Source organism: Leishmania mexicana, chromosome 5 (assembly GCF_000234665.1).
Source record: "Leishmania mexicana MHOM/GT/2001/U1103 complete genome, chromosome 5".
Taxonomy (NCBI): Eukaryota; Euglenozoa; class Kinetoplastea; order Trypanosomatida; family Trypanosomatidae; genus Leishmania; species Leishmania mexicana.
The window spans coordinates 97,810-123,906 of record NC_018309.1 but is presented as its reverse complement, the minus strand read 5'-3'; the positions used below and the strand labels follow the sequence as shown (position 1 = coordinate 123,906).

General features: G+C 63.9%; 10 protein-coding genes across 10 annotated transcripts; all 10 read right to left on the bottom strand.

Annotated features, from left to right (window-relative positions):
- LMXM_05_0380 (putative microtubule-associated protein) lies at positions 1–2,351 on the bottom strand (the record flags this gene model as incomplete). The annotated part of the gene is made up of 1 exon (XM_003871879.1): positions 1–2,351. A coding segment is annotated over one exon (2,351 nt), but the record flags the coding sequence as incomplete, so codon positions are not given.
- A 1,696-nt stretch (positions 2,352–4,047) lies between these two features.
- Positions 4,048–5,031, bottom strand: LMXM_05_0370 (conserved hypothetical protein; the record flags this gene model as incomplete). The annotated part of the gene is made up of 1 exon (XM_003871878.1): positions 4,048–5,031. One exon carries the CDS (start codon positions 5,029–5,031, stop codon positions 4,048–4,050), a length of 984 nt encoding a protein of 327 aa, XP_003871927.1.
- A 785-nt stretch (positions 5,032–5,816) lies between these two features.
- Positions 5,817–7,682, bottom strand: LMXM_05_0360 (putative ATP-dependent RNA helicase; the record flags this gene model as incomplete). The annotated part of the gene is made up of 1 exon (XM_003871877.1): positions 5,817–7,682. The coding sequence occupies one exon, from the start codon at positions 7,680–7,682 to the stop codon at positions 5,817–5,819; it is 1,866 nt and encodes a 621-aa protein (XP_003871926.1).
- A 987-nt stretch (positions 7,683–8,669) lies between these two features.
- LMXM_05_0350 (trypanothione reductase) lies at positions 8,670–10,145 on the bottom strand (the record flags this gene model as incomplete). Its single annotated transcript, XM_003871876.1, has 1 exon — positions 8,670–10,145. One exon carries the CDS (start codon positions 10,143–10,145, stop codon positions 8,670–8,672), a length of 1,476 nt encoding a protein of 491 aa, XP_003871925.1.
- Positions 10,146–13,679: 3,534 nt separating this feature from the next.
- On the bottom strand, positions 13,680–14,795 carry LMXM_05_0340 (conserved hypothetical protein; the record flags this gene model as incomplete). The annotated part of the gene is made up of 1 exon (XM_003871875.1): positions 13,680–14,795. One exon carries the CDS (start codon positions 14,793–14,795, stop codon positions 13,680–13,682), a length of 1,116 nt encoding a protein of 371 aa, XP_003871924.1.
- Positions 14,796–15,548: 753 nt separating this feature from the next.
- On the bottom strand, positions 15,549–18,557 carry LMXM_05_0330 (minichromosome maintenance protein-like protein; the record flags this gene model as incomplete). Its single annotated transcript, XM_003871874.1, has 1 exon — positions 15,549–18,557. The coding sequence occupies one exon, from the start codon at positions 18,555–18,557 to the stop codon at positions 15,549–15,551; it is 3,009 nt and encodes a 1,002-aa protein (XP_003871923.1).
- A 945-nt stretch (positions 18,558–19,502) lies between these two features.
- Positions 19,503–19,616, bottom strand: LMXM_05_0320 (hypothetical protein, unknown function; the record flags this gene model as incomplete). Its single annotated transcript, XM_003871873.1, has 1 exon — positions 19,503–19,616. The coding sequence occupies one exon, from the start codon at positions 19,614–19,616 to the stop codon at positions 19,503–19,505; it is 114 nt and encodes a 37-aa protein (XP_003871922.1).
- A 357-nt stretch (positions 19,617–19,973) lies between these two features.
- On the bottom strand, positions 19,974–20,516 carry LMXM_05_0310 (glutaredoxin-like protein; the record flags this gene model as incomplete). Its single annotated transcript, XM_003871872.1, has 1 exon — positions 19,974–20,516. The coding sequence occupies one exon, from the start codon at positions 20,514–20,516 to the stop codon at positions 19,974–19,976; it is 543 nt and encodes a 180-aa protein (XP_003871921.1).
- Positions 20,517–21,270: 754 nt separating this feature from the next.
- On the bottom strand, positions 21,271–23,505 carry LMXM_05_0300 (conserved hypothetical protein; the record flags this gene model as incomplete). The annotated part of the gene is made up of 1 exon (XM_003871871.1): positions 21,271–23,505. One exon carries the CDS (start codon positions 23,503–23,505, stop codon positions 21,271–21,273), a length of 2,235 nt encoding a protein of 744 aa, XP_003871920.1.
- A 594-nt stretch (positions 23,506–24,099) lies between these two features.
- Positions 24,100–25,557, bottom strand: LMXM_05_0290 (phosphate carrier protein, mitochondrial precursor-like protein; the record flags this gene model as incomplete). Its single annotated transcript, XM_003871870.1, has 1 exon — positions 24,100–25,557. One exon carries the CDS (start codon positions 25,555–25,557, stop codon positions 24,100–24,102), a length of 1,458 nt encoding a protein of 485 aa, XP_003871919.1.
- Positions 25,558–26,097: the final 540 nt, after the last annotated feature.

Here is a 26,097-nt window from a genome sequence, read left to right as displayed (position 1 = left end):
CGCCTCTCCTCCCGTCTAGAGGAAGCCCTGTCGGACAGCGGTACTACCTCGTCTTCAGCAGGCCCCTCATCGTTAGTACAAATGTACGCGTCGGGGTCGTACTTCTTGTAGGCGTCCTTGGTGGTCGTGTTGTACATGGCGGGGTCCACGGGCACCTTCTCGTAGCCCTCACCGTCGTCCGCCGGCATGTCGCGCCTGTACGCGTCGGGGTCGTGCTTCTTGTAGGCGTCCTTGGTGGTCGTGTTGTACATGGCGGGGTCCACGGGCACCTTCTCGTAGCCCTCACCGTCGTCCGCCGGCATGTCGCGCCTGTACGCGTCGGGGTCGTGCTTCTTGTAGGCGTCCTTGGTGGTCGTGTTGTACATGGCGGGGTCCACGGGCACCTTCTCGTAGCCCTCACCGTCGTCCGCCGGCATGTCGCGCCTGTACGCGTCGGGGTCGTGCTTCTTGTAGGCGTCCTTGGTGGTCGTGTTGTACATGGCGGGGTCCACGGGCACCTTCTCGTAGCCCTCACCGTCGTCCGCCGGCATGTCGCGCCTGTACGCGTCGGGGTCGTACTTCTTGTAGGCGTCCTTGGTGGTCGTGTTGTACATGGCGGGGTCCACGGGCACCTTCTCGTAGCCCTCACCGTCGTCCGCCGGCATGTCGCGCCTGTACGCGTCGGGGTCGTGCTTCTTGTAGGCGTCCTTGGTGGTCGTGTTGTACATGGCGGGGTCCACGGGCACCTTCTCGTAGCCCTCACCGTCGTCCGCCGGCATGTCGCGCCTGTACGCGTCGGGGTCGTACTTCTTGTAGGCGTCCTTGGTGGTCGTGTTGTACATGGCGGGGTCCACGGGCACCTTCTCGTAGCCCTCACCGTCGTCCGCCGGCATGTCGCGCCTGTACGCGTCGGGGTCGTGCTTCTTGTAGGCGTCCTTGGTGGTCGTGTTGTACATGGCGGGGTCCACGGGCACCTTCTCGTAGCCCTCACCGTCGTCCGCCAGCATGTCGCGCCTGTACGCGTCGGGGTCGTGCTTCTTGTAGGCGTCCTTGGTGGTCGTGTTGTACATGGCGGGGTCTACGGGCACCTTCTCGTAGCCCTCACCGTCGTCCGCCAGCATGTCGCGCCTGTACGCGTCGGGGTCGTACTTCTTGTAGGCGTCCTTGGTGGTCGTGTTGTACATGGCGGGGTCCACGGGCACCTTCTCGTAGCCCTCACCGTCGTCCGCCGGCATGTCGCGCCTGTACGCGTCGGGGTCGTACTTCTTGTAGGCGTCCTTGGTGGTCGTGTTGTACATGGCGGGGTCCACGGGCACCTTCTCGTAGCCCTCACCGTCGTCCGCCGGCATGTCGCGCCTGTACGCGTCGGGGTCGTGCTTCTTGTAGGCGTCCTTGGTGGTCGTGTTGTACATGGCGGGGTCCACGGGCACCTTCTCGTAGCCCTCACCGTCGTCCGCCGGCATGTCGCGCCTGTACGCGTCGGGGTCGTGCTTCTTGTAGGCGTCCTTGGTGGTCGTGTTGTACATGGCGGGGTCCACGGGCACCTTCTCGTAGCCCTCACCGTCGTCCGCCGGCATGTCGCGCCTGTACGCGTCGGGGTCGTGCTTCTTGTAGGCGTCCTTGGTGGTCGTGTTGTACATGGCGGGGTCCACGGGCACCTTCTCGTAGCCCTCACCGTCGTCCGCCGGCATGTCGCGCCTGTACGCGTCGGGGTCGTGCTTCTTGTAGGCGTCCTTGGTGGTCGTGTTGTACATGGCGGGGTCCACGGGCACCTTCTCGTAGCCCTCACCGTCGTCCGCCGGCATGTCGCGCCTGTACGCGTCGGGGTCGTGCTTCTTGTAGGCGTCCTTGGTGGTCGTGTTGTACATGGCGGGGTCCACGGGCACCTTCTCGTAGCCCTCACCGTCGTCCGCCGGCATGTCGCGCCTGTACGCGTCGGGGTCGTGCTTCTTGTAGGCGTCCTTGGTGGTCGTGTTGTACATGGCGGGGTCCACGGGCACCTTCTCGCAGCCCTCACCGTCGTCCGCCGGCATGTCGCGCCTGTACGCGTCGGGGTCGTGCTTCTTGTAGGCGTCCTTGGTGGTCGTGTTGTACATGGCGGGGTCCACGGGCACCTTCTCGTAGCCCTCACCGTCGTCCGCCGGCATGTCGCGCCTGTACGCGTCGGGGTCGTGCTTCTTGTAGGCGTCCTTGGTGGTCGTGTTGTACATGGCGGGGTCTACGGGCGGGTTGGCGGTGTCGAAGTCTTCTTGGGTGTCTTGGGGCTTTTCTGGAAGCCCTCGCCACTGGTAGGCATCTTCATATTCGGTGCGCTCAGCACCAGTGCGCTCCAGTAGTCGCGGGTTTGTGAAGGTGGCGACGGCTCCTGACATGGCGCAGGAGTCGTGCTGGTAGGACAGTGTGTGTGTGTGTGTGTGTGTTGTCGGTGTGGTTGATGGCGGTGAGGGAAGTCGCTGGTGTTGCGCGGAGAGACCTATCACGCAGAGCGGGCGAGGGCTGTGTGAGGGCGCAAGTGTGGTGGCGGGCGGGTTGGGGTGGGGGAGGAATGTTGGATGTACACTAGTGAGGGAGTTGATACGTGGCGAAAAGATGATGAGGGCGGAGGGAACGCAACAGCGCGTGGTGGATGAGGATGCGTCTGCCGATTCGGCTGCGGCGTACCCCGTCTCTCTCTTGCGCGCGTGCGTGTTTGAGGCAGGGTGAGGAGGGAAGAGGGAAGCGGGCGGGCAGCTGCAGTGTGGTGAGTGGGTGGAGCAATTATATAGGAGGGTCGGTGGGTCGGTGAGGGTGATGCGCGGGCCAACTGGCGCGAAGAGGGGACAAAGGCCGCAGGTGTGGCGGAGTAGATGAGAAGGGAGATGGAGATGTGGTAAGCGGCTCGACACTACCGGCAGAGTTGAAGCTGTGAGTCACGAGGGCAACACGAGCCTCCCCACCCCACCCACTCTCTATGCTCGTAAAAAAGCGTGAGCCGGCATCAGTGAGCGACACCGACTTCCTCACGAGCACGAGTGGCGGTGAAAGTGCGGTGGTGGTGGTGGCGTGAACAGCGTAACCTTGCACACAAGGCCGATGCTTTCATGGTGCTGTGTGTCTGTGTCGGTGGGCAAGCACTCAGCCTGTGTGCTGGTAGACTGTACATGTATAGACGTATATATGTGCCCCCCCCCCTGTGACGGCGCGCCCCACCACCCCTCCCGCCCTGCACCTGGCGCGCCTCACGGACACGCGGGGAGGCTCGCCGACCCACATCCTCACTGCTCCACGTTTCGCCCACAACCGCTCTTTGCGCGTTGTGTCACCGCCCTCCCCCCGACTCCCTCCCACCTGCGCTAATCCGTGCGCACACACCGGCAGAAGCGCGCATGTGGGCCGACTCGACATGGAGGCATGGGGTGGCGAGGCTGTGTGGGCGAGTGGGTGAGGGATGGCGAGGGGAGGGCAAGCGAATGGCAGACGGAGACTCGTCGGTGAGCACCTCTCCCCATCATGGGGAGCAGGCAGACCAAATGGAGCAAAAGCCCGATGACCCGCCCAACCCACGCCTAAGGTGTGGGCGAGGGGGTGGGTGGGTGGCGAGGCAACGGCACGGGCAGGGAGACGCACAAGCCAAGCGCGAGTGAGGGAGTCGGGGGACGTGGTGGTGGCGGTGCGTGTGAGGGGCTCCCACCCGAACACAGACGCACCGACGTGCGCACATGAGACATAGGGAGAGGGATGTGCACCAGCAGCGTCCCTGTGGCTCGCCATTGTGGTCTTTAATGGGTGTGTGCGTCTGCCCGCCGTTGCCTGCCCTATGTACATCACCGTCCGCCGGGAGAGAGGAGCGGGACGCCGTTTTCATGTGTTGGAGGGCTGTCACTCGCCTTGGCAACTTTGGGGTTGAAGAGGTGGTGTGTGTGTGTGTGTGGAAGGGGGGGGGAGGCAACTCGCAGGGGCGGGGACGATGGGGCGCCGTTTGGCCGAGCCGCACGCTTTCTCCCAGCGTTCACCCCCCCTGCTAGTCCCTCTCGGTGCCGCTCTCACCCCACCTTTCCCGGCGAACACTCTGGCGACGGCGGTCGTGCCTTACATGCGCACTGGCGGCAGGCGCTTCTGCAGCGTAAAGTGCTCTACCGGCGTGTCGGCTGCTTGCTTCGATGAGCACCAACGCTCATCGTCCATGCTGTTCTTGTTCGGCGGTCGGTGTCGCTGGAGCGGTCGCCACGGGGCCGCGCCAACGTCGCCAGCGGATGAGGTAGCGGAGGAGGACGCGAGTGTCCATCCAGTGTGGCCAAACGCGTTTGTCGTCGCTACACCGCGGCTGAACATGTGGCGTCGCGGAATCGGAGATGACGACGTGGCGTTGGCGCTGGCACTCCGCTGCAGTTGAGCCCTAGTCATACGAAAGCTAGAGGACGGTGCAGCGGCAGCGGCTACCGCGCGTGACACGCTATCGTACAAGTCACGATCCATGTCAGCGAGTGGTGCAGTGGCCCCGCCGTTCCCCAGGTCAGCTGGCGTGGACGTGGTGGCGTCGGCTGCCGAGCCCGCGTACGGCGTCCCATTGCCGATGACGGAGCCGTCGCCGTTTGCGTAGTAGAAGGCGCCGTACGTGTCGGCGTTGGTGGAGAGCGGCAGCGGCGCTGCCGGGTCGGCGACGGGGTCGACGGAGAAGAGAAGCGCCTTATCGATACCGCCCTTGGCCGTGGTCAAGGCATTGCCAGGACTCGTAGTATTCGCGTTGTGCTTGCTGCCGCGCATCAGCGTGGAGGCGGCAGCCCACTCGTCCACTCCACCACTGCTGGTCCGCTGCGTTATTCCCAGTCGATGTCCGTAGTCGACATCGTAGGTGCTGTGCAAGAGGGCTGCCTGCGCCTCTGCCGGGTGCCGCGCCATCGTCACCGCCGGGTCATCAAAGATGCCCTCTGCGCACCATGTCGCCGCCACTCCGCCGCGGCCCTTGTGCACGATGCGCTGCTGCAGACGGTCCTCCAACCAGTTACCGACAAGGGTGGTATTCCCGTAGGGGTTGTTGAAGCCATCCCCGGAGGGGTCGCGGTCGGACGGCATCTGTGCGGTGACTTGGTTGACGTGTGTGCGTGGAAGGCCCCTCTCCCCTTCCCCAAGTATGCATCCGAGCAGAAGGTCCCGAAGCAGTGGTGGTCTCACGCGGGACGTGCACGCCTTGCGTGGGAGAGAGCGGGGAGGGGGGAGGGAGGGTAGGGAAGAGAAGATGATACAGTGTGTGTGTGTGTATGTGTGTGTGTGGCGGGCTGAGGTCGCCATGCGGGGCGTGTATTGCAGACACACAGGGAGGGAGGGAGAGGACGAGTGCAACGGGAAATCACAGCGGGTCGGAGCCTCCGTTGGCCGGGGGCTTCACGGCGACCTGTGGCCTGCACGAGGGAGGTAGGAGAGGATGGGAAATGGGGCATGGCGATGCCCCACGCCACCTCTCCCCTCTCCATCTCCACCCAGTACGCATCACATGTTCCTATGTATATCACCGGGTGCAGGGGAAGGGGGAGGGAGGGGAGGTGTGTACATGGGCGCATACATGCATGTATCTATACACCCACGGCGCTTGTACTTGCATGCGAAGGATTAACGGTTACTCGTAGAACGTATAGCAACACACACACAGAAGCATGAGAGGTGGGGGAGGGGGACGCACGTGAGCCCGGTAGAGAGCGAGGAGCACAGAGGGCGGAGGAGGCGGTAAAATGTGTGTCTTCTCGGCACCGATTCGGCCCTCCCCGCCCCCTGCACCTATGCCCGGACTTTCCTCCCTCTCCTTCCGCCTTTCTCTCACCCCCTCGCGATGCGTCGGTGTCTCGGTGGATGCTGTAAGGATGCTATGCAGCCTTCTTCACACGCTGGCGAGCCGGACTGTGGTCTGACTCGCCGGCCGCGCTCTTCTTAGTCGGCCGCTGCTGTGCTGTGCTCCTCCGCGATGCGGTGGCGTCGGCAGCCAAGCTGCGCACCGCGGCGCCCTTTTTCGCCTTCTTCGCGACGCCGCCTGCTTTGGCGGGTGCATCTTCGGCAGTGGCGGCAGAGCTGCGAGCGCGCTTCAATCCGCTGAGCGCGGTGGGCGATGCTGTGTCAGCCATGCTAGCAGTAGGGCTCGGTTCTGCGCTGGGCAAGCGCTGCTGCTGCTGCCGTGGTGAGCCTGCAGAGCGCGCCGCCGCTGCCGCTACCTTTTTTTGGGCCGCGTGCGCTTTGTTCGTTTGCACACGTGCACCAAACTGCTCCGTCACCTGCTGCCTCGCCTGGATCTTGGCGGACGACACCTCGTCCAGCAGCGGGAGAATCGCAGACTCCTTCGCCGCTGGCGACTTCCACAGGGTGAGCGTGGTGCTGATCTTCTTCTCGATGCGCTGCACGAGACTCACGTCGTACTCCGTGACGAGCGCGACCGACGTGCCCTCGCGGCCGGCACGCGCGGTGCGACCCACACGATGAACGTACGTCTCCGCGTGCTTTGGTACGTCGTAGTGGAGCACCAGGCTGACGGCCGGGATGTCGAGCCCGCGAGCCGCGATGTCGGTACAGACGAGAATGCGCGAGATACCTAACTTGAAGCTGGCTACGTTATCAAGCCGGTGCTGCTGTGTCAGGAGTGAATCGAGGCTGCATACTGGGAAGCCGAGCAGCTGCAGCGTCAGTCGCACCAGCTCTGCGCGCAGGCAGGAGTTGACGTAGACGATGGTGGACTGCGCTTTGCCCTGCAAGCGCAGCGCCGCCACGAGGTACGGCAGCTTCACCATGTTCGGGATGAACAGGTAGCTTTGTGTGAGCGTCTCTGGTAGGTGGAACGCCGTCGGCCTTCCCGGGAGTGTCGGCGCCGTCGCGGAGCTGGTTGACTCATCAGCGGCAGCTGCGCTTCCGCTTTCCGCGGCGTGGCCTAGGCCTTCCTGTATGGCTCCTCCCACCACCGCAACCTCCAAGGTTGATGCATCCGTGATGCCGAGCTCTGCCAGCAGGGAGAAGTGCTCTGCGGCTTCGGCCGCCTCTCCGTTCTGCGGCTGCGGCAGCGGCGGTGAGTGCGATGAAGCAAGGCTGTGACCTTCACGCTCCCTTGTCGCACCACTGCTTGTAGGCAATCCCTGCTCCGCTTGCGGAGCCTCCAGGGTGGTGAGCCGAGGGTGCAGCGTCGCCGTGAACATCAGCACCTGTCGCTGCCGCGTTGGCGGGAGCAGGCGTAGCAGCGACTGGACATCTCGTAGAATATCGCCCTCCGTCAGCCGGTCCGCCTCGTCCAGCACCAGGTAGCGTAGGTGGGCGAACGCCTTCTTCACCTCCGGCGCAAACACCTCCAGCAGGTGGCGGAGCCGTCCGGGTGTCGCTGCGACGATGTGCGGCCGTGCCTTCAGTGCGTCCACTTGCGCCTCCGTCGGCACCCCGCCAATGGCAAGCATCGTGCGTACCTGCAGCGGTGCGCCGAAGGCGATAAACTGGTCAATGATCTGGTACGCCAACTCCCTGGATGGCGTCAGCACAAGGGCGAAGACGCCGTACGCGTCGGCCGCGAGCGTCTGTAGAATGGGAAGGGCAAAGGCGGCCGTCTTACCCGAGCCGGTCGCGGCGCCGCCGACGACGTGGCGGCCTGCCAGGATGGCCGGGATGCACTTGCGTTGAATCGGGGTTGGGGTCTCCAGCGCCATGTACGTGCACTGCTCTGAAAGCCAGCGCTGGATGCCGAGTCGGTGAAACTCGGCCATGGGGACTGCGCTGTAGCGCTGCAGGGGAATCTGCTAAGTAAGACAGCAGGGCGAGAGGCAGGGAGGGAAGAAACGTGCGTGTGTGTTGGTGCACTGCTATACAGGTGGGGTGGGTAGGCGAGGCAGGACGAGGCAGACGTGCAGGCGGGAAGAGTGAGAGGAGAGACGGGTCAGGGGCACATGTTGTGGAGGCGGTGGGAGGAGGAGGAGCGGCTCCCGATGTTGCGGAAACCACGTGCGCTTTTAACGGCCGTCGCCCTCGCTGTCACGCACATGAGCACCCCACACAGACCCCCCCCTCCCACCACCACTTGTGTGCACGCCAACGGGCCGCGCAGCAGCAGGAGGAGAAGGGGTGGAGCGCAACGATGGGAGACGTCAGGTCTGCGCAGCTTCGTAAGAACACAGGAGAGGTACACAGAAGGGAAACCAGAATAATATGTATGAGAGAGCACGCACACACGCGAAGGGCAGGGAGGGAGGGAGAGGCAGGCAAGAAAGGAACGTGCGCACACGTGCTCACACGCAGAGCCCAATAGTTGAACAATGTGCAGAGGCCTTTATCCCCAATAGAAAGCACACACACACACACACACACAGATGCAGACACAGAGCACAAAACCCGAACGGCGCGGTGGGGTGAAAAGGGGAGTGGGAGGAGGGGTAGCGGATGAAGCTTCCTTGCTCCATCCTGCGCCCCGCCACCGGCAGCTGCGCGTGCGTATTGATGAGGCGCGCGTGACCGTTTATAAGCTATCCAGAGAGGAGGAGTGGTGGTGGTGGTAGTGGGAGGTGGAGGAGGAGGGGGGAGGGCGGGGGGGGTCTAGGGAGGAAGCGGCCGAGGCGACTGACGCTGAAGGAGATCAGACGTCGCTGCCGGGTGACCTTCTTCCCATTTCTATCTCTGCCTGCCTGCTAGTGTGTGATACCGGTGCATCACGGCTGGGCGGAAGGGCAGAGGCGTTCTTCCTCATCTCCTCTCCCTCTTCAGAGGTTGCTGCTGAGCTTTTCGACGCGCTTGCCATTCTCGTAAAAGTACGCCGGAGTGCGCATGGAGCAGAGCTCCTCGGCGCTCGTCGGGTGAACGCCGATGGTGTTGTGGAAGTCGCTGATCTTGGCGCCCATCTTCATGCAAATACCGACGCTCTGAATGATTTCAGGCGCACTCTCGCCGAGCATGTGAACGCCCAGCACCTCGCCGTCCGATTCGTTCGTGATGATGCGGACCATAAACTCCTTGTACTTGCTGCCACTGATGTTGTGCATGAGGGGCGTGAAAGAGCTCTCGTAGACGGCGACGATCTCGTAGATCTTTGCCGCCTCCTCCTCCGTCAGACCGCACGTGCCGATCGGCGGTATTGAGAAGACGGCGCACGCGACCTTCGTGTGGTCGGTGGCGCGGGGCTTGCCGGCGAAGACGGTTTCGACGAAGGCGGCGCCTTCGTTGATGGCCACCGGCGTCAACATCACGCGGCTCGTCACGTCCCCGATGGCGTAGATGTTGTCCATCGATGTTTTCGAGTACGCGTCGACCAGCACGGCGTCGTTCTTTCCTGTTTTGACGCCGGCCTTATCGAGCTGCAGCGCCTGCGAGCGCGGCACGCGGCCAATCGCGAGCATGACCTGATCGTAGTCCGCCTCCGTGCCATCGTTGAAGTGAACGTGCTTCGAGCCGTCCTCATTCTTCGTGATCTTCGTCGGGCTCAGCTTGGTGCGTACTTGTATTCCGTTCGCCTCCAGCTGCTTCGTCAGGCTCTTGCGCAGCTCCAAGTCGAAGCCGCGTAGAATAACATCGCCGCGGTAGCACAAGTCCACGATACCGCCGCGGGGCTTGTAGCCGTTAAAGATGCCGGCAAACTCCACGGCGATGTAGCCGCCGCCGACGCACAGTGTACGCTTGGGGGCATCTTCGAGGTAGAAGGCCTCATTGCTCGTGATGCAGAGCTCGTCGCCGGGGATTCCGAGGCGTGTCGGCCAGGAGCCGGTGGCGATGAGGATGTACTCCGTGTCGAGTGTCTCAAGCACGTCGCTGTTTTGGTCTTCAGACTCGCGCACCACCACCGTGTGCGCGTCCTGAAGGGCGCCGAAGCCCATGTGAAAGCTGAGGCCCTCCGTTTCAGCGAACATTTTCTTGTAGCTCTCGTTGATGCCGCTCACCACCTTGTTCTTCGCGGCGATGAGCGTCTTCCAGTTGGAGCAAAGTGATTCGCGGGTCATCTCCCATCCGAAGCCGCCAGACTCACGGAGCGTGTCCATGTATTGCGCACCTGTCACCATGAGTTTCTTAGGGACGCAGCCGACGTTCACGCACGTGCCGCCGAGCGCGGCGAAGAGCGGCGGACCGTGCTCCGCCTGCAAATCGACGACGGCCACCTTCTTCTTGTGCGTGACAGCCGCGTTCCATCCCGCCTCCAGACCTCCAGATCCGGCGCCAATCACCACGAGGTCGTAGGAGCGGGACATCAGCCGCTGAGAAAAGCGAAGAATTTTTGCGAGGGGGAGAAGGGGGGGGGGCTCGGCGACTCCAACGGCGCGCGGGTGGGCACACACACGCGGAGAGCAGAAGCAGAGGACGCCAACCGCAAGGGTCTTCACCACGTATATGCAACGGCGGGAGGCAAGAGAGAGAGAGACGGGCTGATCAGACAATCGTCGTGGCACGGCTCGCCTGCATTCATATGGGCGGCGGTGTCCGTAAATGGCTGAGCTCGTCTGTGTATAAATAACGAAGGGGACAGTAGGATGATGTATCAAGGCTCTCGCGCGCGCCAACTTGTGTGTGTGTGTGAGGTGGGAGGAGGGAGGGGAGAGAGATGACGATTCCTTTTTCTTCGCCAGCGTGTGTGTGTGTGCGTGTGAGAGGCGGGGGGAGGGAGAGAGGGTTCTACAGGGAGGCCATTCAGCGAGCCGGCATGCTCGGCTCCGTCGATCCAACCTCTGCGGGGGGGGGGCGGTGCATGTGTGCGTGCGCGTGTGTGCCGCGAGATCGCGCTGGTGACGCCGAGGGGGCTACACTACGAGGAATAGACGGTGCCGTTCACGGAAGGGTACGGGTAGGCGCATATGCTTTGTCTCTGGACGGATACGAGTGTTCTGCCGCAGGCCTGTCCAGCTCCCTGCCACGCCTCGCCCCCAGCCCGTGTCGCTGGTTGTGCCTCGTCGCGTTCGGTATGCGGCATCACGGCTCGCACCGTCGGCGGAGTCTTCGCCGGATCGCGTGTAACGAAGCGTGGATCACGCCTGGCAGCTGAGTCGCGGAGTGACGGACCTCCGCGTTGACTGCAAGACTCTGCGTGGATGTAGCGCGTGCGGAGGGCACGCGAGGGCGGAGGCGCCACCTACATGAAGGGCATCCGCCGCTCCAGCAGACAAGAACGAAGCAGCGCCCCACATGCGCAGGGCACTGCTTGGTGCTCTGCTGCACATGCATTGTCGGCGGGTCCGTGCCCTCATCTGGGCAGAGGCTGTGCACCGTGCCGGTCGTCGCCGCCGCCGTCGTCGGGGTGGTGCGCTGTGGTGTGCTCGCTGCGGCCCACTTGTACCGCTTCTCCAGCTCACCCTCGGCACTCCCCCCGGGAGGGGGGGGCAGCGCGGCCAGCAATTCGCCCTCCAGCAAACAACGCGACGAATTGGAGAATAGTCGCCGTGCCCCTTCGAGAAACTACCACAATCGATTGGCCCGCATCATCAGGGCTCCGCCCCTGAGCCACAGTCGTTGCAAGACACGCGCGAGCTGGCGCACTACCACGTTTCGAGTCGACGCCGCGCGCAGTTTCGTGACGGGATTCTCTCCACGGCAGGCGTAAGCGGCCCCTGGAAGCGCACACTTAAAGGGGGGAGACTTTGGCGTCGTCTTGGTTAAGGGACGCCGTTGGACCGGTCTGCCGCAGGAATCGCCGACGCCGCTGCCTGCTTCAGGGCGCGGTACAGGCCTGCTAGCTGTGCCGTACCCATCCGCACATCCGCTTCAACACCCGCAGCAGGTCGCGGGAGCACGTGCGCAACGCTTCCCACGGCGCCTTCATCGTGCCTTAGCTCTGGCCGCAGTGCGGCAACACACATCCGCAGCATCCATGGTCCCCCTACACGAGGCACGTCAGCGAACCAGCCCCCGGAGGATGAGCCAGCTGCAGCTGTTCCCACTCTCCAGTGTAGCGGGTCGTAGGGCCACCCGAGTAGCGCCAAACGGCGGAGCGTGCATGCCGAGCAGCGGCACCACGTTTGGCAGTGGACCTGCCTCCGCGGCAGGGCCTCGTCCTGCTCCGTCCTGGCCGCCGCCACGATGGAGAGCGCCATCTCGTCCCAGCGGCTCGTGTTCGGGTCCGTCGGACGGACGCACGTGCCTGTGAGTGGTCAGAGCCCCGCCCCTCAGCAGTATGAATGATGGTATCACCAGCAATCAGAGTCTCCGCGTGCCTAGTAAGGCCGTCCGGCCTTTCCCCAGTCTTCGAAGCCTTATGGGGGGGGCACAGTCGGTAGCCGGCATACTGTCTCTGGAGCCCCGCAAACGTGAGGCTGCACGGGTCCTGGCCGTGCATGCGAATCCCGGCGCACAACTGCTTTTCCGAAATCACCCCATCGCAACGCAACGGAAGCGCTCCCTTCCTCTCCGCGCCCCGCCCTCCCCCTCCTCGGCACCATGACGGCCACCAGCCCCGCGCACCGTACATTCCTGTGCAGGAGGTGGGGTGGGGTGGGGTGGGGTACCTGCCGAGGCGTGTGCGATGAAATCGAGGGGAGGGGGCCGGTGGGATGCGGCATAACGGGCTTCAGCGCTTCCGCACTGGCTGGCGTTGTGACGGAGAGAACGAGGCACGGTTGCGCCCTAATGTGTAGATATGTGTGTGTGTGTGTGTGTGTGTGTGTGTGTCGTAGCGCGCCATCATAGGGTGGTGGGCGAAGGGGAGGGGAAGGCGCCGCAAAACCGCAGCGTGAGCAGGAAGGTGAGCCGTGCGGCTCTCGAGCGGACAGCAGCAGCAGCAGTCGAGTTAAAAGGCGAGCACGAGAGGTTCAGGGTTTAATGCATGAATGGGCTGCGATACCGTTCCGGTGCTTCCCGGTTGTCCATAGCTTTCTGCTCGGCGCTGCCGTCACACACACACACACACAAAACGGTCAGCTCTCCGGCTAACAACCAACGCTATCAGCACACACACGCGCGCAAGTGTAGGAGATGGTGGCGGTGGTGGTGAGGGTGAGGGTGAGTGCTGACGTGCTCACAGGCGCGTGGAGGCAGAAGAGGTGAAGAGATCGAGAATGAAGAATCGGTGATACAAACTGCAGTGGTTGTGCGTACATGCCCGTGCGTGTGGGCGTGGAGAAGGGGCATCCCAGGGAGACAGGGGACGAGCTCAAGGGGGTGGCGAGGGGCGAGCTGCGAGCTGCGCATCCATCGACAGAACCAGAGTAGATAACTACGCTTACCTACTAACCACGCGCACGCCACGTGCAGAGACGTTGGCGAGGAGACTGATGCGCACGGTGGCACGCACGCGCATCTTCCTTCCCCCTCCCCCTCCCTCTCCCCATACACACACGACTCCTACGCCATCACTCACGCCATCCAAGTCCGCGAGTTACCTTTATCATTGCGGCATTCGTTAGCTGCTCTTGCGAGCGTCATCCTCGTCGCGTTAAAGGGCAGCCACCGGCATCCTTTCCCCTCGCCGCAGCAACGTTATGACTCACCCGCCTTGCTCCTCCACGCGCCCTCGCGTTCTCTACGCCGCTCGGTCGAGCTCACGGAAGGGAGGAGAGGACGGGGACATACGTACTCGTGAAGACGAGGATGCTCGGCAGCTCTGCATTGACAAGAAGCACCGTGCACTGGCACGCACCGACGCACGGCGAGGCGCACACGGCCTCGGCGTTGACACGCGCACCTCGGGATTAAAAGGAAAAAGAAAACGAGCATCCGCAGCCGTAGCAGAGCCGCTGGCAATGTGCACGCAAGCACACAACAGCGTGTCTGACCCGTGTGCATCACGGGCAGGGCTTTCAACGGAAGACACCACGCGGCATCTTCGGCCCGTTCAGCGGGAACGGCGTCACATCCTCCAAGTAGCGAACACGGAAGTCCGCGTTGCGATCCTGCACCGCCCGCACGGCGCCCTGCCGACCATTGTAAAAGCCCATCACGCGAACGACAAGATCGATCTTCTCGCCACGGCCCAGAGGTCGCCCGCTCGCCGCCCGCGCCTCACGAATCTTTGGCAGTAGGTCGTTCAGGTACATGCTCGTCACTTGGTGGCCGTTGTCCGTCGAGCCGTCTCCGCGGAAGCCGCGGTCGCCACCCTTCAGCCCGCGGTTACCCGCCGTGTACGTCGGCAGCAGCCGCTTGCCATCGTAGTCGTACGCAACGGCGTACGTGTTGCGGCGGCGCGACACCAGGTAGAGAAATACGAAGTCGCGGCTGTACCTGGGCATCTCGCCCCACAAGTCGAGTTGGGCGTAGGCTTTAACGTTGTCTGCCGCTGTGGACGCATCCGGCGACCGCCCCTTCAGCAGCGAGTAACCGAACCTACTCTGAAAGTAGTCATCGCCGAGGATGCGCTCCGGCAGCACGCGCCCCTCTCCCGTCTCGGGTGCCGCCTCCGCAGTCGACGAGGATGCCGCTGCCGTCGCAGCCGCTTCGCTCAGGCTTGCCTCCGCGCCATCGCCTTGTGTGCGCAGGCGGTGATGTTCCTGCTCGTACCACTGGCGCTCGTTGAAGCCGCGCTGTGATACGAAGCCGTCTTGGGCTGCCAGCTGCTTCAGCTCCTCCTGGATCGCCTCGGCACGGCTGCGCTGCCGCACTCCATCCATGTCCGCCTGCGGTAGGCGAGGATGCACGCTGCTGGCTTCGCCAAGATTGATGGCGTCCGCGGCGTTCGCCTTCGCATCGGCAAGTGTGCGAGCCGCACCAGAGCCGCCGGCGCGGAAGGCCGAGCCGTGCCCGTGCTGCTGCGCCTCTAGCGCGTCGTTGGCAGAGCGGATCAGAAACTCGTTGAAGTACTGCTGGCCACCCTGCTGCGGCTTCAGCAGCGCCGGCACACGGCGATACTTCTCCGGGAACATGCCGGCGCGCGGACGCGGCTTGCCGCGACGCAGCAACACGATGGAGCTCTTCAGCATCGACGACCTTGAGGGAGAATAAGGAACGCGCGCTGTGAGAGAAAGGGATGTGCGAGAGACGGATGTGGGTGCGGTGGGCGGCGAGCGATCACCGCGACGTAAAACGGGACGGCTCTGCGGAGAGGAGAGGACGGAGGGGGCGAGGTAAGGGGAGGGGGGGCAGGCACGATCACGCACCGGCTGTAGAGCGCCAGTGCGCGTCCGAGAGTGGACAGAGGACAGCAATGAAAAAGATATGGGAGGGACGGATGTCTCGCGTCTGCGCGCCATCTGCGCCGTGGGGGGGGGAGTTTGCCTTTGGAGTGCGCTGCACAAGAGGAAGGGGAGAGGGGGGAGGGGCGCACCCGTCATCACGCTTCTCGGCCACACCTCGCCACGTGGCAACGAGCAAGCGAGGTGTCGAGTGGCTGGAGGCTGCCCCACGCCTCTCCTGTCTCAGCTTGTGCGTGAGGTGGGAGAGAGAGGGAAACGGTGACCGTTGCGCGTCAAAATTCGCGCTGGTATGCCACGAGCAAGCAGAAGCAGGAAGGCGGCGGGGCGCACCGAAAGCGCAACGGCGTGATATGTGAGCAGACAATATGCGTACACCTCCGCTCTGGGCCGGTGAGGCGTCGGCGTCCGTGGAGGAAGCTGAAGCGAGGAAGAGGAGGAGGAGGAGGAGGAGGGGACAGCACAGAGACTCATTTGCATGCACCGGCGTAGGCGCCCGGCGCCACCGTCTACTTCAACACGCGTCCAGCCTCTCTTCCAACCTCAGCACCCTCGGAGGCAGTACCTATTGCTGCCCTTCTGCAAGAGAAAGCCGTGCTCGTTCAGCTGGCGGAGCATCGCCGCGGCGCTGCGGCAGCCAACGGATTCGCACACGTCCAGGATCGCTTGCACCGTGAAGAGATTTACGCCGCCGTTCTCCTCCACGATGGCGAGCTTGAGTCGTTGCAGCACGGCATCGCGCTGGTTGAGCTTTGCGGGCCTCCTGCCTGCTCCGACATCCCCCGAGCCTGCCGCGGCGCCGACCGCAGCTGAGCCCGACGCGGCAAGACCGTCGAAAGAATGTAGGCACGACTGTAGCAGCTGCACCGCGTACTCGGCATCTTCTCTGGTGACGGCGTGGCGCAGTTCCAGCTTCGCGCGTGCCTCGGCGACGCGGATGAGAGCCTGCAGGTAGCGCGGGGTCACGGTAGCCTCGAGCCCCACGGCAGCTCTGGGAAGTGGCCCCGAGGCGCTGCTAGAATCTGAGAGGTGACCTGCCGCACCACCAGCACAGCTAGCCGTGGCGCCGTGCGCGAGCCCGTGCTGCGGTTCAGCCAGGTGCTGACGCTGCGCGAGGTAGTGCGCCTTCAGGACGTCGCACGCCTCAGGGCAGAGCGTTGGCTGGCACTGCGAGCGGCAGAAGAGAAGAAAGCGCTGCACGAGCGGGAGCGGCAGAGGACCAGCGCCGCGCCCGTGGCCCTGCTCGTCACCGCTGCCGCCTTCACCGCCGTCCCCACCCGCGGGGCCACGGCGATGCCACTGGAGGACGTGGTCCGTCAGCGCCTGCTGCGCCCTGCTGGTGTGCCCGTGAGGGTTGCGCAGACACGCGATGATGTCAAAGCGACTGAGCAGCGCCGGAGAGATGTTCACGTTGGCGGCGAGGGACTTGCTCGGGTCGACGCGGCCGCCGATGGGGTTGCCGGCAGCCAATATGGAGGTGCGCACGGGCATGGAGAATATCATGCCCGCCTTTGCGAGACTCACTGTCTCCTGCTCCATCACCTCAAGCAGCGCCTTGTGCTCCTGGACGCCCTTGTCGATCTCGTCGAGACACGTGATGCCACCATCGCCGTGCACGACGGCGCCTGCCTCGAACGTCGTCTCCCCCGACACGGGGTCCCGCGTCAGTGTCATGGTGAGGCCGCAAGACGACGATGTGTGCGCACACACAAACGAGCTGCGCGGCGCCACAGCGCAGGCCGCACGAAGCAGCTGTGACTTGCCAAGCCCTGGATCGCCGAGAAGCAGGACGTGAATGCTGCTGCGCGTCTCACCGCCATTCTTATCACGGTTGCCGCCCACAATGGAGAGCAGCAGAGCCTGCTTCACCAGCTCCATGCCGAAGATCGACGGCGCCACCGAGGCCGTCAGCCGCGCAAACCACTGCGGGTGCCGCGCAACCTCGTAGAAGCGCCCCGTCTCCTCGGCAGACCAGGCGTCGAGCCCGGAGGGGAAGGAAACACGGGCGCCAGACGGCAGCGCCGTGATGGCAGACGCGGTAGTCGCCGCTACGATGGCCGTGGGTCTGACACCGCCGAGCTGTGCGGCAGTGTCAAGCATCACCTCGTCGTCCGCTCCCCCTTCGCCGTCGCCGCGCAGGGCACCACCAGTGCTGGTGCCATCCCCGAACATGGCGGCCCCGCCGCCGTGTGCCAGCCGCCATGGGCCGTCGCGGCAACCACCGGGACCCATGGTTGCGAAGAGGAGCGCTCCGTCGCGCTGGCGGCGCTGCAGGGCTGCGATGCTGCTCAAGGAGGGCGAGCTGGCAGAGTTTCCCTGGCTGCGCAGACTCCGCACTGCCCTGGCGCGCAGGCACACCTGCTGCATGCCACTGCCTTGTTTACCCTCGCCCCGCCGCGTCTCTAACACGCCACACACGCAGACGGAGTCGCCCACCGTGACGGCGTCGAGCCACGGCGCCCGCAGCTCCACCTCGATCATGACATGCATGCCGCTACTGCCCATGCGTTGGCTGCCGCTGTTGCCAGCGTTGCTTCCATTGCCACCACCACCGCCTTGCTGAGTGGCGCCGCTGCTGCCGCTAGGCGAGGCCAGCGATGAGGACACGTCGAAGAAGGTCGTGTGCTCTTGCAGCCGAAGCAGCTGCACCTCCTCGCATACCGCCTGATCCGTTAGCGGGGTCCACTTGTAGCCGCGGCAGCGGGCGCTCGCGCACGGGCCCGGGTAGGTGAGCACGCCGTCTTGGGTCCTCTGCTGCTTCACAACGCCGCAGTGACCGCAGCGGTAGGACATACACACACACGAGATGCGCGCCGGACTCATGCGGACGACCGTTCCTTTGATCGTCAGCACTCGCCCGAGCTGTGCAGCGCCGAGCTGGTCGAACGGCATTGCGTGCCGCACATCACCGCTCACGGCCGCATACACGCGGCGAAGCGCCGGTACCTTCGATGCCGCTGCTGCTACTGTGGGAGGCCCTGTGCCTTGTGCACCACCGTCGCCTTGGCGTCGCGTGCCGTGCTGCGCATTCTGCAACGTGCTGAGCTTCCGTGCTTCGTATTGGTACAGCCACACGGCGGTGAAGAACTCCACGAGGGCGAGCACGATGCAGGGCTGCTCGAGTAGCGCGGTGCGCATTACCGCGGTCAATGCGTTGCCAAACTCGTTTTGGGGGTCCTCTTCCACGTCCCCACGATCACCACCGCGGTGCCTGTGCCCGTGCCTGGCAGGCGTTGCAGGCTCCATAAGACGGAGAACGATAAAGTCCGTGAAGGGCACCGTGGCGGCTGTCGTCGCCGTCACCGTCTCCGGGTGCATATCCGCAATGGCGAGGGGGTACACATCCAGCTCGCTGAGGAGCGGTTGAAACAACCCCCACATGGTCTCGACGATGGCGTCCGTGTAGCGCACCGCTCCGGCGAGGGGGGTGCCGCAGTGGATCTCCCAGAGCGCGTCCATCCAGGCGTCGGCCTGCGCCGTTGTTGCTGCAGCTGCTGGCAGCGCGGTGGACGTGACTCTCGTTGCACCATCACCGCCTCGTCTGCCGCCCATGGCGAGCCTGGTAGTCTTGAGAAAAGGATGGTGACGGAGGTAGACGCGGGTACTACACGTGTACGTATATCTTCCGTGAAGCAGCGCGGCTACCGCGCCGTCAGAACGGATAGTGAGGCGCTGCTGCACGGGCGAGCGCACGGAGGGTGAGGAGGGTATGAGGGAGCATGTGTATGTATGCCATGTATTCGTGTTCATCGTTGAGTGTGCGAGTGGTCCAGACACGAGAGAGCGAGAAGGGGAGGCAGTTGGTGGGTGGGGGAGGTGGCTGAGGTTGGGTGGTCGGAGAAGAGCTCACGTCTGCTTCATGTACGTGTGCTTGGTTGTGCGCTGCGCTTATCGATGTGTGCGTTGGGAGGGAAGGGAAGGGAGGCGGAGAGGGGGGAGGGGCGCGTGCTGTCCGAGAGCGCTGCGAGCCTCTTCAGGGAACCTCCATCGATCGTCTTCAAGCAAATGTGCGCGTGCCCACGTCTTGCAGCGTATCCATGTAGGTGCCGGTCATGTGCGGATAGCGGCAACGCCAGCACGCCAGTGGCGCCTGACAGGACGTCCACATGAGCTTGAGCCGATGCGGGGAATGGTGCTGGAGGCGTCGGCATGTGCATGTACGCATATGTGTGTGTGTGTGTGTGTCCCGCGATGATCGGCGTCGAGCGAGGAGGAGGTGATAGAGGCAAGAGACAAGAACAAGTGTGTCAATGGAAGCGCTAAAGGGAGCGGGTCACGTGCACGTGCACATGCTTGCGCACACGTAGGTGTAGTGGGGTGGGTGAGCGGGGGAGGGACATGTCTCGCAGTTTGCACCGTGCACATCAGCATCGTACCTGTCTCTCCCTCGCTCCGGCTCCAGTTGGTTATATACGGAGACGGCCGCTCTTCTTCCCCTCCCTGCAGGTGAGTGTCCATCGATGTCGATGTTAGGCATGGCGCGCAGAACGGCTGCAGTCAAGAGAGACACATATGCATGAACAGAGGTGATGAGTGGCTGGACCAGAGTGGTGGTGGTGGTAGTAGCAGTAGCAGCAGCAGCAGCAGCTGCCGCACACCGCGTCGCTGCATGTTTCCATCTGCTGCCAACTTACCGTTACCTGTTCGCGTGCCTCCTGGCGCTTTACGTCCGTTCTTACGTGGAGCGCTCACATGGGGCAGGGAAGGGGGTGGCGCCTGCCCCACCCGAGTCGGAGTAGCAGCTGCCAAAAAAGAGAAGGTGCTGTGAGCAACACCGAAAGACGAGTACTTGCTTCAGCGTGTGCGTGCGTGCGTGCGTGCGTGGAGGTGGTGGTGGTGGTTGTGTACCGAGGGAGGCAGCGGGGCCGCCGCGTGTCGCCTGTCTCTCTCTCTTCGGCCGCTCCGGCTTCGTTACCACCCTACAGTCGCGCACAATCCTCCTCCTCCTCCCCCGTCCTTCCGGTCCTGTCAGATGAGCTGCTTATCCTTCAGCATCGTCGTCAGAGTGCCATCCAGCATCATCGTCTTGCAAATATCGAAGCCGCCGAGCAGCTCTCCGTCCACGTACACCTGCGGGTACGTCGGCCAGTCGCTGTACGCCTTGAGCCCCTCGCAAACCTCCTCGTCGTCCAGGATGTTGAAAAAGCTGTACTTGACACCGAGCTGGTCGAGGAGGTCGACCAGCTGCGCTGTGAACCGGCACCGCGGTTGCGCCGGGGTGCCGGTGAGGAAGACGACGAGGCGGTCGTGAGAGATGATGTCCTGCAGATCCTTCGCGAGGTCGTCCGACACGTCCGACGGGGCGCGGTGCACGCGGGAGGTGTGGAAAAATGCCGCGGATACGCGGTGCGCTGACGCAGCCATGGAGGACGACAGCGGTGGGCAGGGCACGGCATTAGCCGACGCGTACGTCGTGGCAAGGGTGGTGCCTGCCGTCACCGGAGACCTTCGCGACACGCAGACGAGGTGGCCACTCGCAGCGAGGGGACGCCCTCGATTCCACGAGCGCATGGCTGAGAACCACGGAGGCGAGACGATTCACCAGCTGCCAGCGGAGATAGGCGGCGGGTTGCAGCGAGGGAGGGATAGGTGGGACAACGGCACCTCGAAGAGCCGGTTACGAATGATGGAGGACGCGTATGTGAGCACGCGCGGTGGTGCTGGCGTGAGGGAGGCGGTGGATGGGGTAGCGAGAGGAAGAGGTACACGAAGGGTTTGGAGGGGGTGGTGGTGGTGGGGAGTCAATGAGGATGCGTTGCTTGGCGATGGCCATGGTGGCACTTCCCTAAACACGGCCGTGTAGGATAGTCGGCGGTGGAGGGAAGCGGAGTGGAGTGGACGACGGGAAGGTCACGTAGACACTGTCCCTCTCCCTTCGTTCGCCAGGGCAGAGCCGACACCCCCTTTGCCGTACGCCCTTGCCACTTCCCCATACCCTCGCCCGGGGCACACCCTCCCCCTTTTCTCCTCCACGCGGGTCGCTGCCATGACTCTGGGTAAGGCTGCTCACAATCGCGCCATCCGTTGGCGTCTTTTACTTTCCGATTTCGTCACCGTGGCCTTTGGCTCACGTCTTGGCGGCAGGGCACCAAGAGGCCTGCGCCGCGTTCCCCCGGAGGTGGGCGGGGTAGGCGGGCAGGCGGGCAGGGGGACAGGCGGGCGGTGTGGGAGGGGGAGGGGGGCATGACGACCACGCATGTCGCGGGCACCACAGGGAATGCTTCGGCTCCTCCGCCCTCACTCCCGTCTCCGTCCACCTCGGCGGCTAAACCACCTCCTCGCACGCGTAGTGAAGCACGCCGTCGGTGAACGTCAGCGCCCGCACCCGTGGCGGCTTCGCAGTCACTGCGCGAGGAGCGTCGAGTGTTGGTGATAGCAGAGAGCGTGGTGGCGATAGCTCATACATGATGGGGGCGAACACCTCCGCTGCCTCTCTGCCTTCCACGTCGTCGTCGTCGTCCTCCGCATCCAAGCCCGCGCCGTCGGGCATCGTCGTCCCACCATCGAGCACTACACAAACGCCGCACGCAGACAGCGCCGCAAGGGCACTCGAGCCGTCCGCGGAAGTCGTTGCAAGCGGGACGTACGTCGCGCACACCGGACGGCGGCGGAGGCCAGTGTGAGACGCCGGCGACGGCGACGTGGATGCGAGCCACTCCGTCACAACAGGTGCATCGTGCCACAGGCCATCCTCGTCGAGCGCGGGCGGTGCCGTGAGCGCCTCCTCAGCGGCCCACACCGGCAGGGACGGGTTCCTGCAGTCATACAGCAGCCACCAGCAGCTGCCGTTGCTGTTGTTGTCCTCATCAGCCTGCCATGACGCATCGCCATGCGCCACCTTTGCGTGAGCCGAGTAAGGGCGGCTCCGCCGGTTGCCCCGCTCATGATGCATCGCCGTCACGAGGTACGAGTAGCCGCTGCCGCCACCGTTTGATGATGTCTGCGGGACTGCTGCGGGCGCAACGAGGGATGGCTCTTCCACCACAGACGTCACGGACCAACCCGAGCACCAGCTAGGTGACGAGGCGGAGGCGGCAGTGCCACCGCCTCCCGTCAGCCACGACGGCAGCCCAAAGAATACAGTCGGGGTGGCCGTCGCGGCGGTATAGAGGCCAACGTGGCGACGGAACGCGGCAGCGAAGACGAGACCCATCGGCCCCGTCTCGCCGTTACCCGCGCGCTGATGCGCCGGCTTGTGCGGTGCAGCGTATTTGAGCGCATGCGGCAGGCGCCGGCGTACGTCGAACAAGCGCGGTGTGCGCCGCACCTCTGTTAAAGAGCGCGCAGGAGCACCATCACCACCGCTGTCCATTACGTCTTCGTCATCTCCGGGTGGCATCGCCAACGGCACTCGCCACGCCGACTCGCGTTGCACCGAGGCTAACCACACGCCATTGCATGATCGTCTCGCGGAGTGTCCTCTGGCAGCAATCCCGCTGCCCACGTAAAGGTCATCCACGCGCTGGCAGACGACGTACATGTCCGTCAGCCCACCGCTGGAGTGGCTAGGCAGATAGCTGCACGGCAGGACCGCCTCTACCGCCTTCCAAGCCGGTGCTACCGGCGGAGCACGCCCCGAGTGGCACGGCCGCCCGAGCGCCGTGGCCTTGTCGAGGCGAACGTGGTGCTGGTGGTGCCACGCCAATGGTGTGCCGCTCGCAAACACCGCGTCCTCCTCGTCCTTGAGGAAGATGGTGGCCTGCAGCCACGTGGCGACCGTGCCATGAGGCGATAAAGCTCTGCTAACGGGTGAGGGGCGCATGATAGTCACCGCTGAGGTGGCATCGCCGAGCCCTACCACCGCACCAGGGGCGATGTCGTCGCTGGCGGCTGCCTCGTCGTCGTCTTCGCCGCCTGCGTCGAGACCTGCAGAGAGCCAGCATGAGGAGGTGAGGTCGCGGTGTGGCTGCGGCAGGACAATGCACCGACCCCGCCCTCCAACAGCGGAATTGCCAGGGACAGAACCGCCCTCGTTCCACTGCTGCGTCGTTTGGCGACGCGTGTCCTCTCCCCTGCTGCTGATGGATGGCTGCGCCAAGACGGTCGCATGCGGCACCTGCAGCGCGAAGGACGACACGGCAAGCAGCTGACACTCATGACGACCGCAGAGCAGCAGACTAGCGCGATCGGGTGACGGCTGCACGGATGCCCATCTCGAGCCGCGTGGCTGCAGCAGTGGTGCGGGTAAGTAAAGAACACGAGATGGGATGCATGTAGTGCTGCTCATCACGTGAGCGGCGTAGGCCGTCGTCTGTGATGGTGAAGGTGGCAACTTTCTCGGGTACCCCTCTTGAGAGGCTTCTGGTCCGCCGCCGTCCCCCACCGTTCTCTGTGCAGGCAGGTGAGTTAGCAAAGGACTGCGGATTGGCAAACACGCCAGCACGCCGTGCGGCAGAAAGCAGAGACGGAACGACAGCGAATAAGAGGGTGAGCGGGGCAGGTCATGTGGTGGTGGGTGTGGTGGAACGTATGCTCGCGCGAAGAGCGCCAGAGATTCCATCGCTGTGACGCGGGGGCAGATCACGTCAGTCAAAGCGCGCGCAGGCACCCAGGACTGCGCTTTTCTGGCGTATTCTCTGCCGTGCAGCGCGAACTGCCGAGGGGTGGGTGGGTGAGAGCGTGTCAAGGCATACCTCCTTGACCTCAGATCGACGTAAGGGGTACGACAGCCCTCCTCCTCACGTGCACTCTCCCGCCGTACTTCACATCGTGTCTGCCCTCAACAGCATAGGGAACAAGAGCGAGCGAGCGAGGGGTGGGGTGGGGTGGGGGACTGTGTGGCCTCAGCCATCCCTCCCCCCGCTGCCCCCCAATACTTCATCCACGCTGCATGCGTACATGTGTGCGCACTCAGTGCCGTCGCGTCTTTCGTTTTCCTCTGTTGATCCTTTCCTGTGCCCAAGGGGCACAAGAGGGTGCATCGATAACCGCCACAGCTGCATGTGCTTGCGTGCAATAGCCCATACACGATTCCGCACGCGCGCACGCCACCCGCCTCTCCTCACATTCGACGTGGCTGTTTTGTCTACCGTCGTTGCTGCTGTTCTTGTCCTCCACCCCCCCCTCACCGTCCCATGCCTCTACGGATGCGGTATCACTTTTCTACATCGCCGGAGGTAGGCAGTCCAGCCCACACCTTGAAGCCGTCATACGTCACCCACTGCAGTGCCGTCAGCGAAACCACCATCAACAGGCGAGGAGCCAAGCCTTTCCAGATGCCGCGCCACCCTAGCTCACGCATCACCTCAAGAACACCGTGCATCGCGCCACTGTGTGCGGCGCCGGCTCTGCCGTGCCCCACGCTGCCGCATTGGGTGTCTGCAAGCGTATTGGCCAACGCCGGCACAGCACTCGATGTGGGCGCAGATGACCTCTGATTCATCTTCGACAGCACCGTGTCCGCCGGGTGCGACACAACGCCGCACAGCAGCCCCGCTACCACTCCGGCGAGCAAGCTTATCACCAGCTTACCCAAGACACCAGGCTCCTCGGCGTCCGTGATCCCAAGGCTATGGAAGAGGGACTGCAGCCCAACGACGACGAATTCGAACGAGGAGAACTTCATCATTGTGTACGGCACCTGCCTGCTCCAGAGCGGCACGAGCCCCTTGTAAAAACCGTGCAGCCCCTCCGTCTCCCACATGCGCGGCAGGGCGCTGCGGAGGTGCGCCGGAAACGACGGCGAGGTCTGCATGCGAATCTTTACCGCCTCCCACGGCGCCAGACCGAGATCGGCAACCATTTCGGCCAGGCAGCTGGAGAAGAGAAAGACGAAGAACTGGTAGACGCCGGACACACGCGCCGGTGGCGACGACGCGAGCGAGTTGGTCACGCCTCCCGCGGCCGCAGCTGCCGCCTTCACCTTCACTGACGGCTCCAGAATGACGATCAGCAGCACGTACTTGAATATTTCGTAGAGAGAGAACTTGATCGAGCCTTGAATGCAGTATCCCCACAGCATTGGCAGCCACCCGCGGAAGAACAGCGGCAGCGCGCGGTAGACGGAGCCGCCGGCCTCAACGCGGAATAGGTGCACGAAGCCGTCCCTAAAGCTTCGGTACTCACCCACCTGCACGCGGCACTTTAGGATGTCGATCGGGGCAACGAGGAGGTGCATCAGCCCCGCCGCGATGCCGCCCAGAAAACAGTAGACGAAGTACTGGAACGAGTGCGGGCGTACCTTGCCGGTGACCGGGTCGATGTTGAACGCGGAGGTGGACTGCCACACGTACGTGACGACGAGGACCGCCGTGAGCGCCGCCGCCGCCGCCGCGATGAGGAAGTGCTGGAAGCACACCCGGTCTCGCGCGCCCACGATGGGCGTGAAATGCGAGGCCGCCCCCACTCCATTCGCGCTGCCAGGCGGCAAGAGGGACGTCGTTATCACTGCGCTTACCACATCTGCTTCCGTTGTTAAGCCTCCGCCGACGCCAGCCACAGGCCCCAAGGCGGTACTTCGCTCATCGACGCGATTACCGTGCCCGTCGCCTTCACTGTTGTTTGAGACAGTGTTGCGGCTGTGCACCGCAAAGCCGGTCGGCACGGGCAACATATGCGTGGTGTGTTCTCGCTGTGCGTTATGCGTGGGAGCTCACCTGCGTGCGCATGAGGAGTTGATCGAAGTGGTGGCTCCCGCGGCAACGGTGGCAGCGACGGAGACGAAGCCGCGGATCGAAACAAGGCAGAGAGGCCCAAGACGACGAAGTACCTCTGCGCGCACACTGTGACATCCGAATGCTTCGCCACACACACACGCACACGCACATGCATATATATATATATATACGCTGACACAGATACCTGCACAGGGATGCACCGCCCGCACAGACGGCAAGACAGGGACGGAGGGGTGTGTTGGAGAATGCAACGGAGAGAGAGAGGGAGGGAAGGTGTCAGTGAGGGGAAGATGAAGGCGGCCGAATGCGTCACGGATGCGCGACGACGAGCAGCTCAAGCACGATCCGATCTCTCGTCCTTGGCCACGCGTGTCGACGGCACCACCGCGCAACATGAGCCAAAGCCCTCGCTCAAGGCCCCGTTCGCGTGGTGCCACGCAGCGCTAGGCAAGCACTGCACCACATGCGCTGACGTG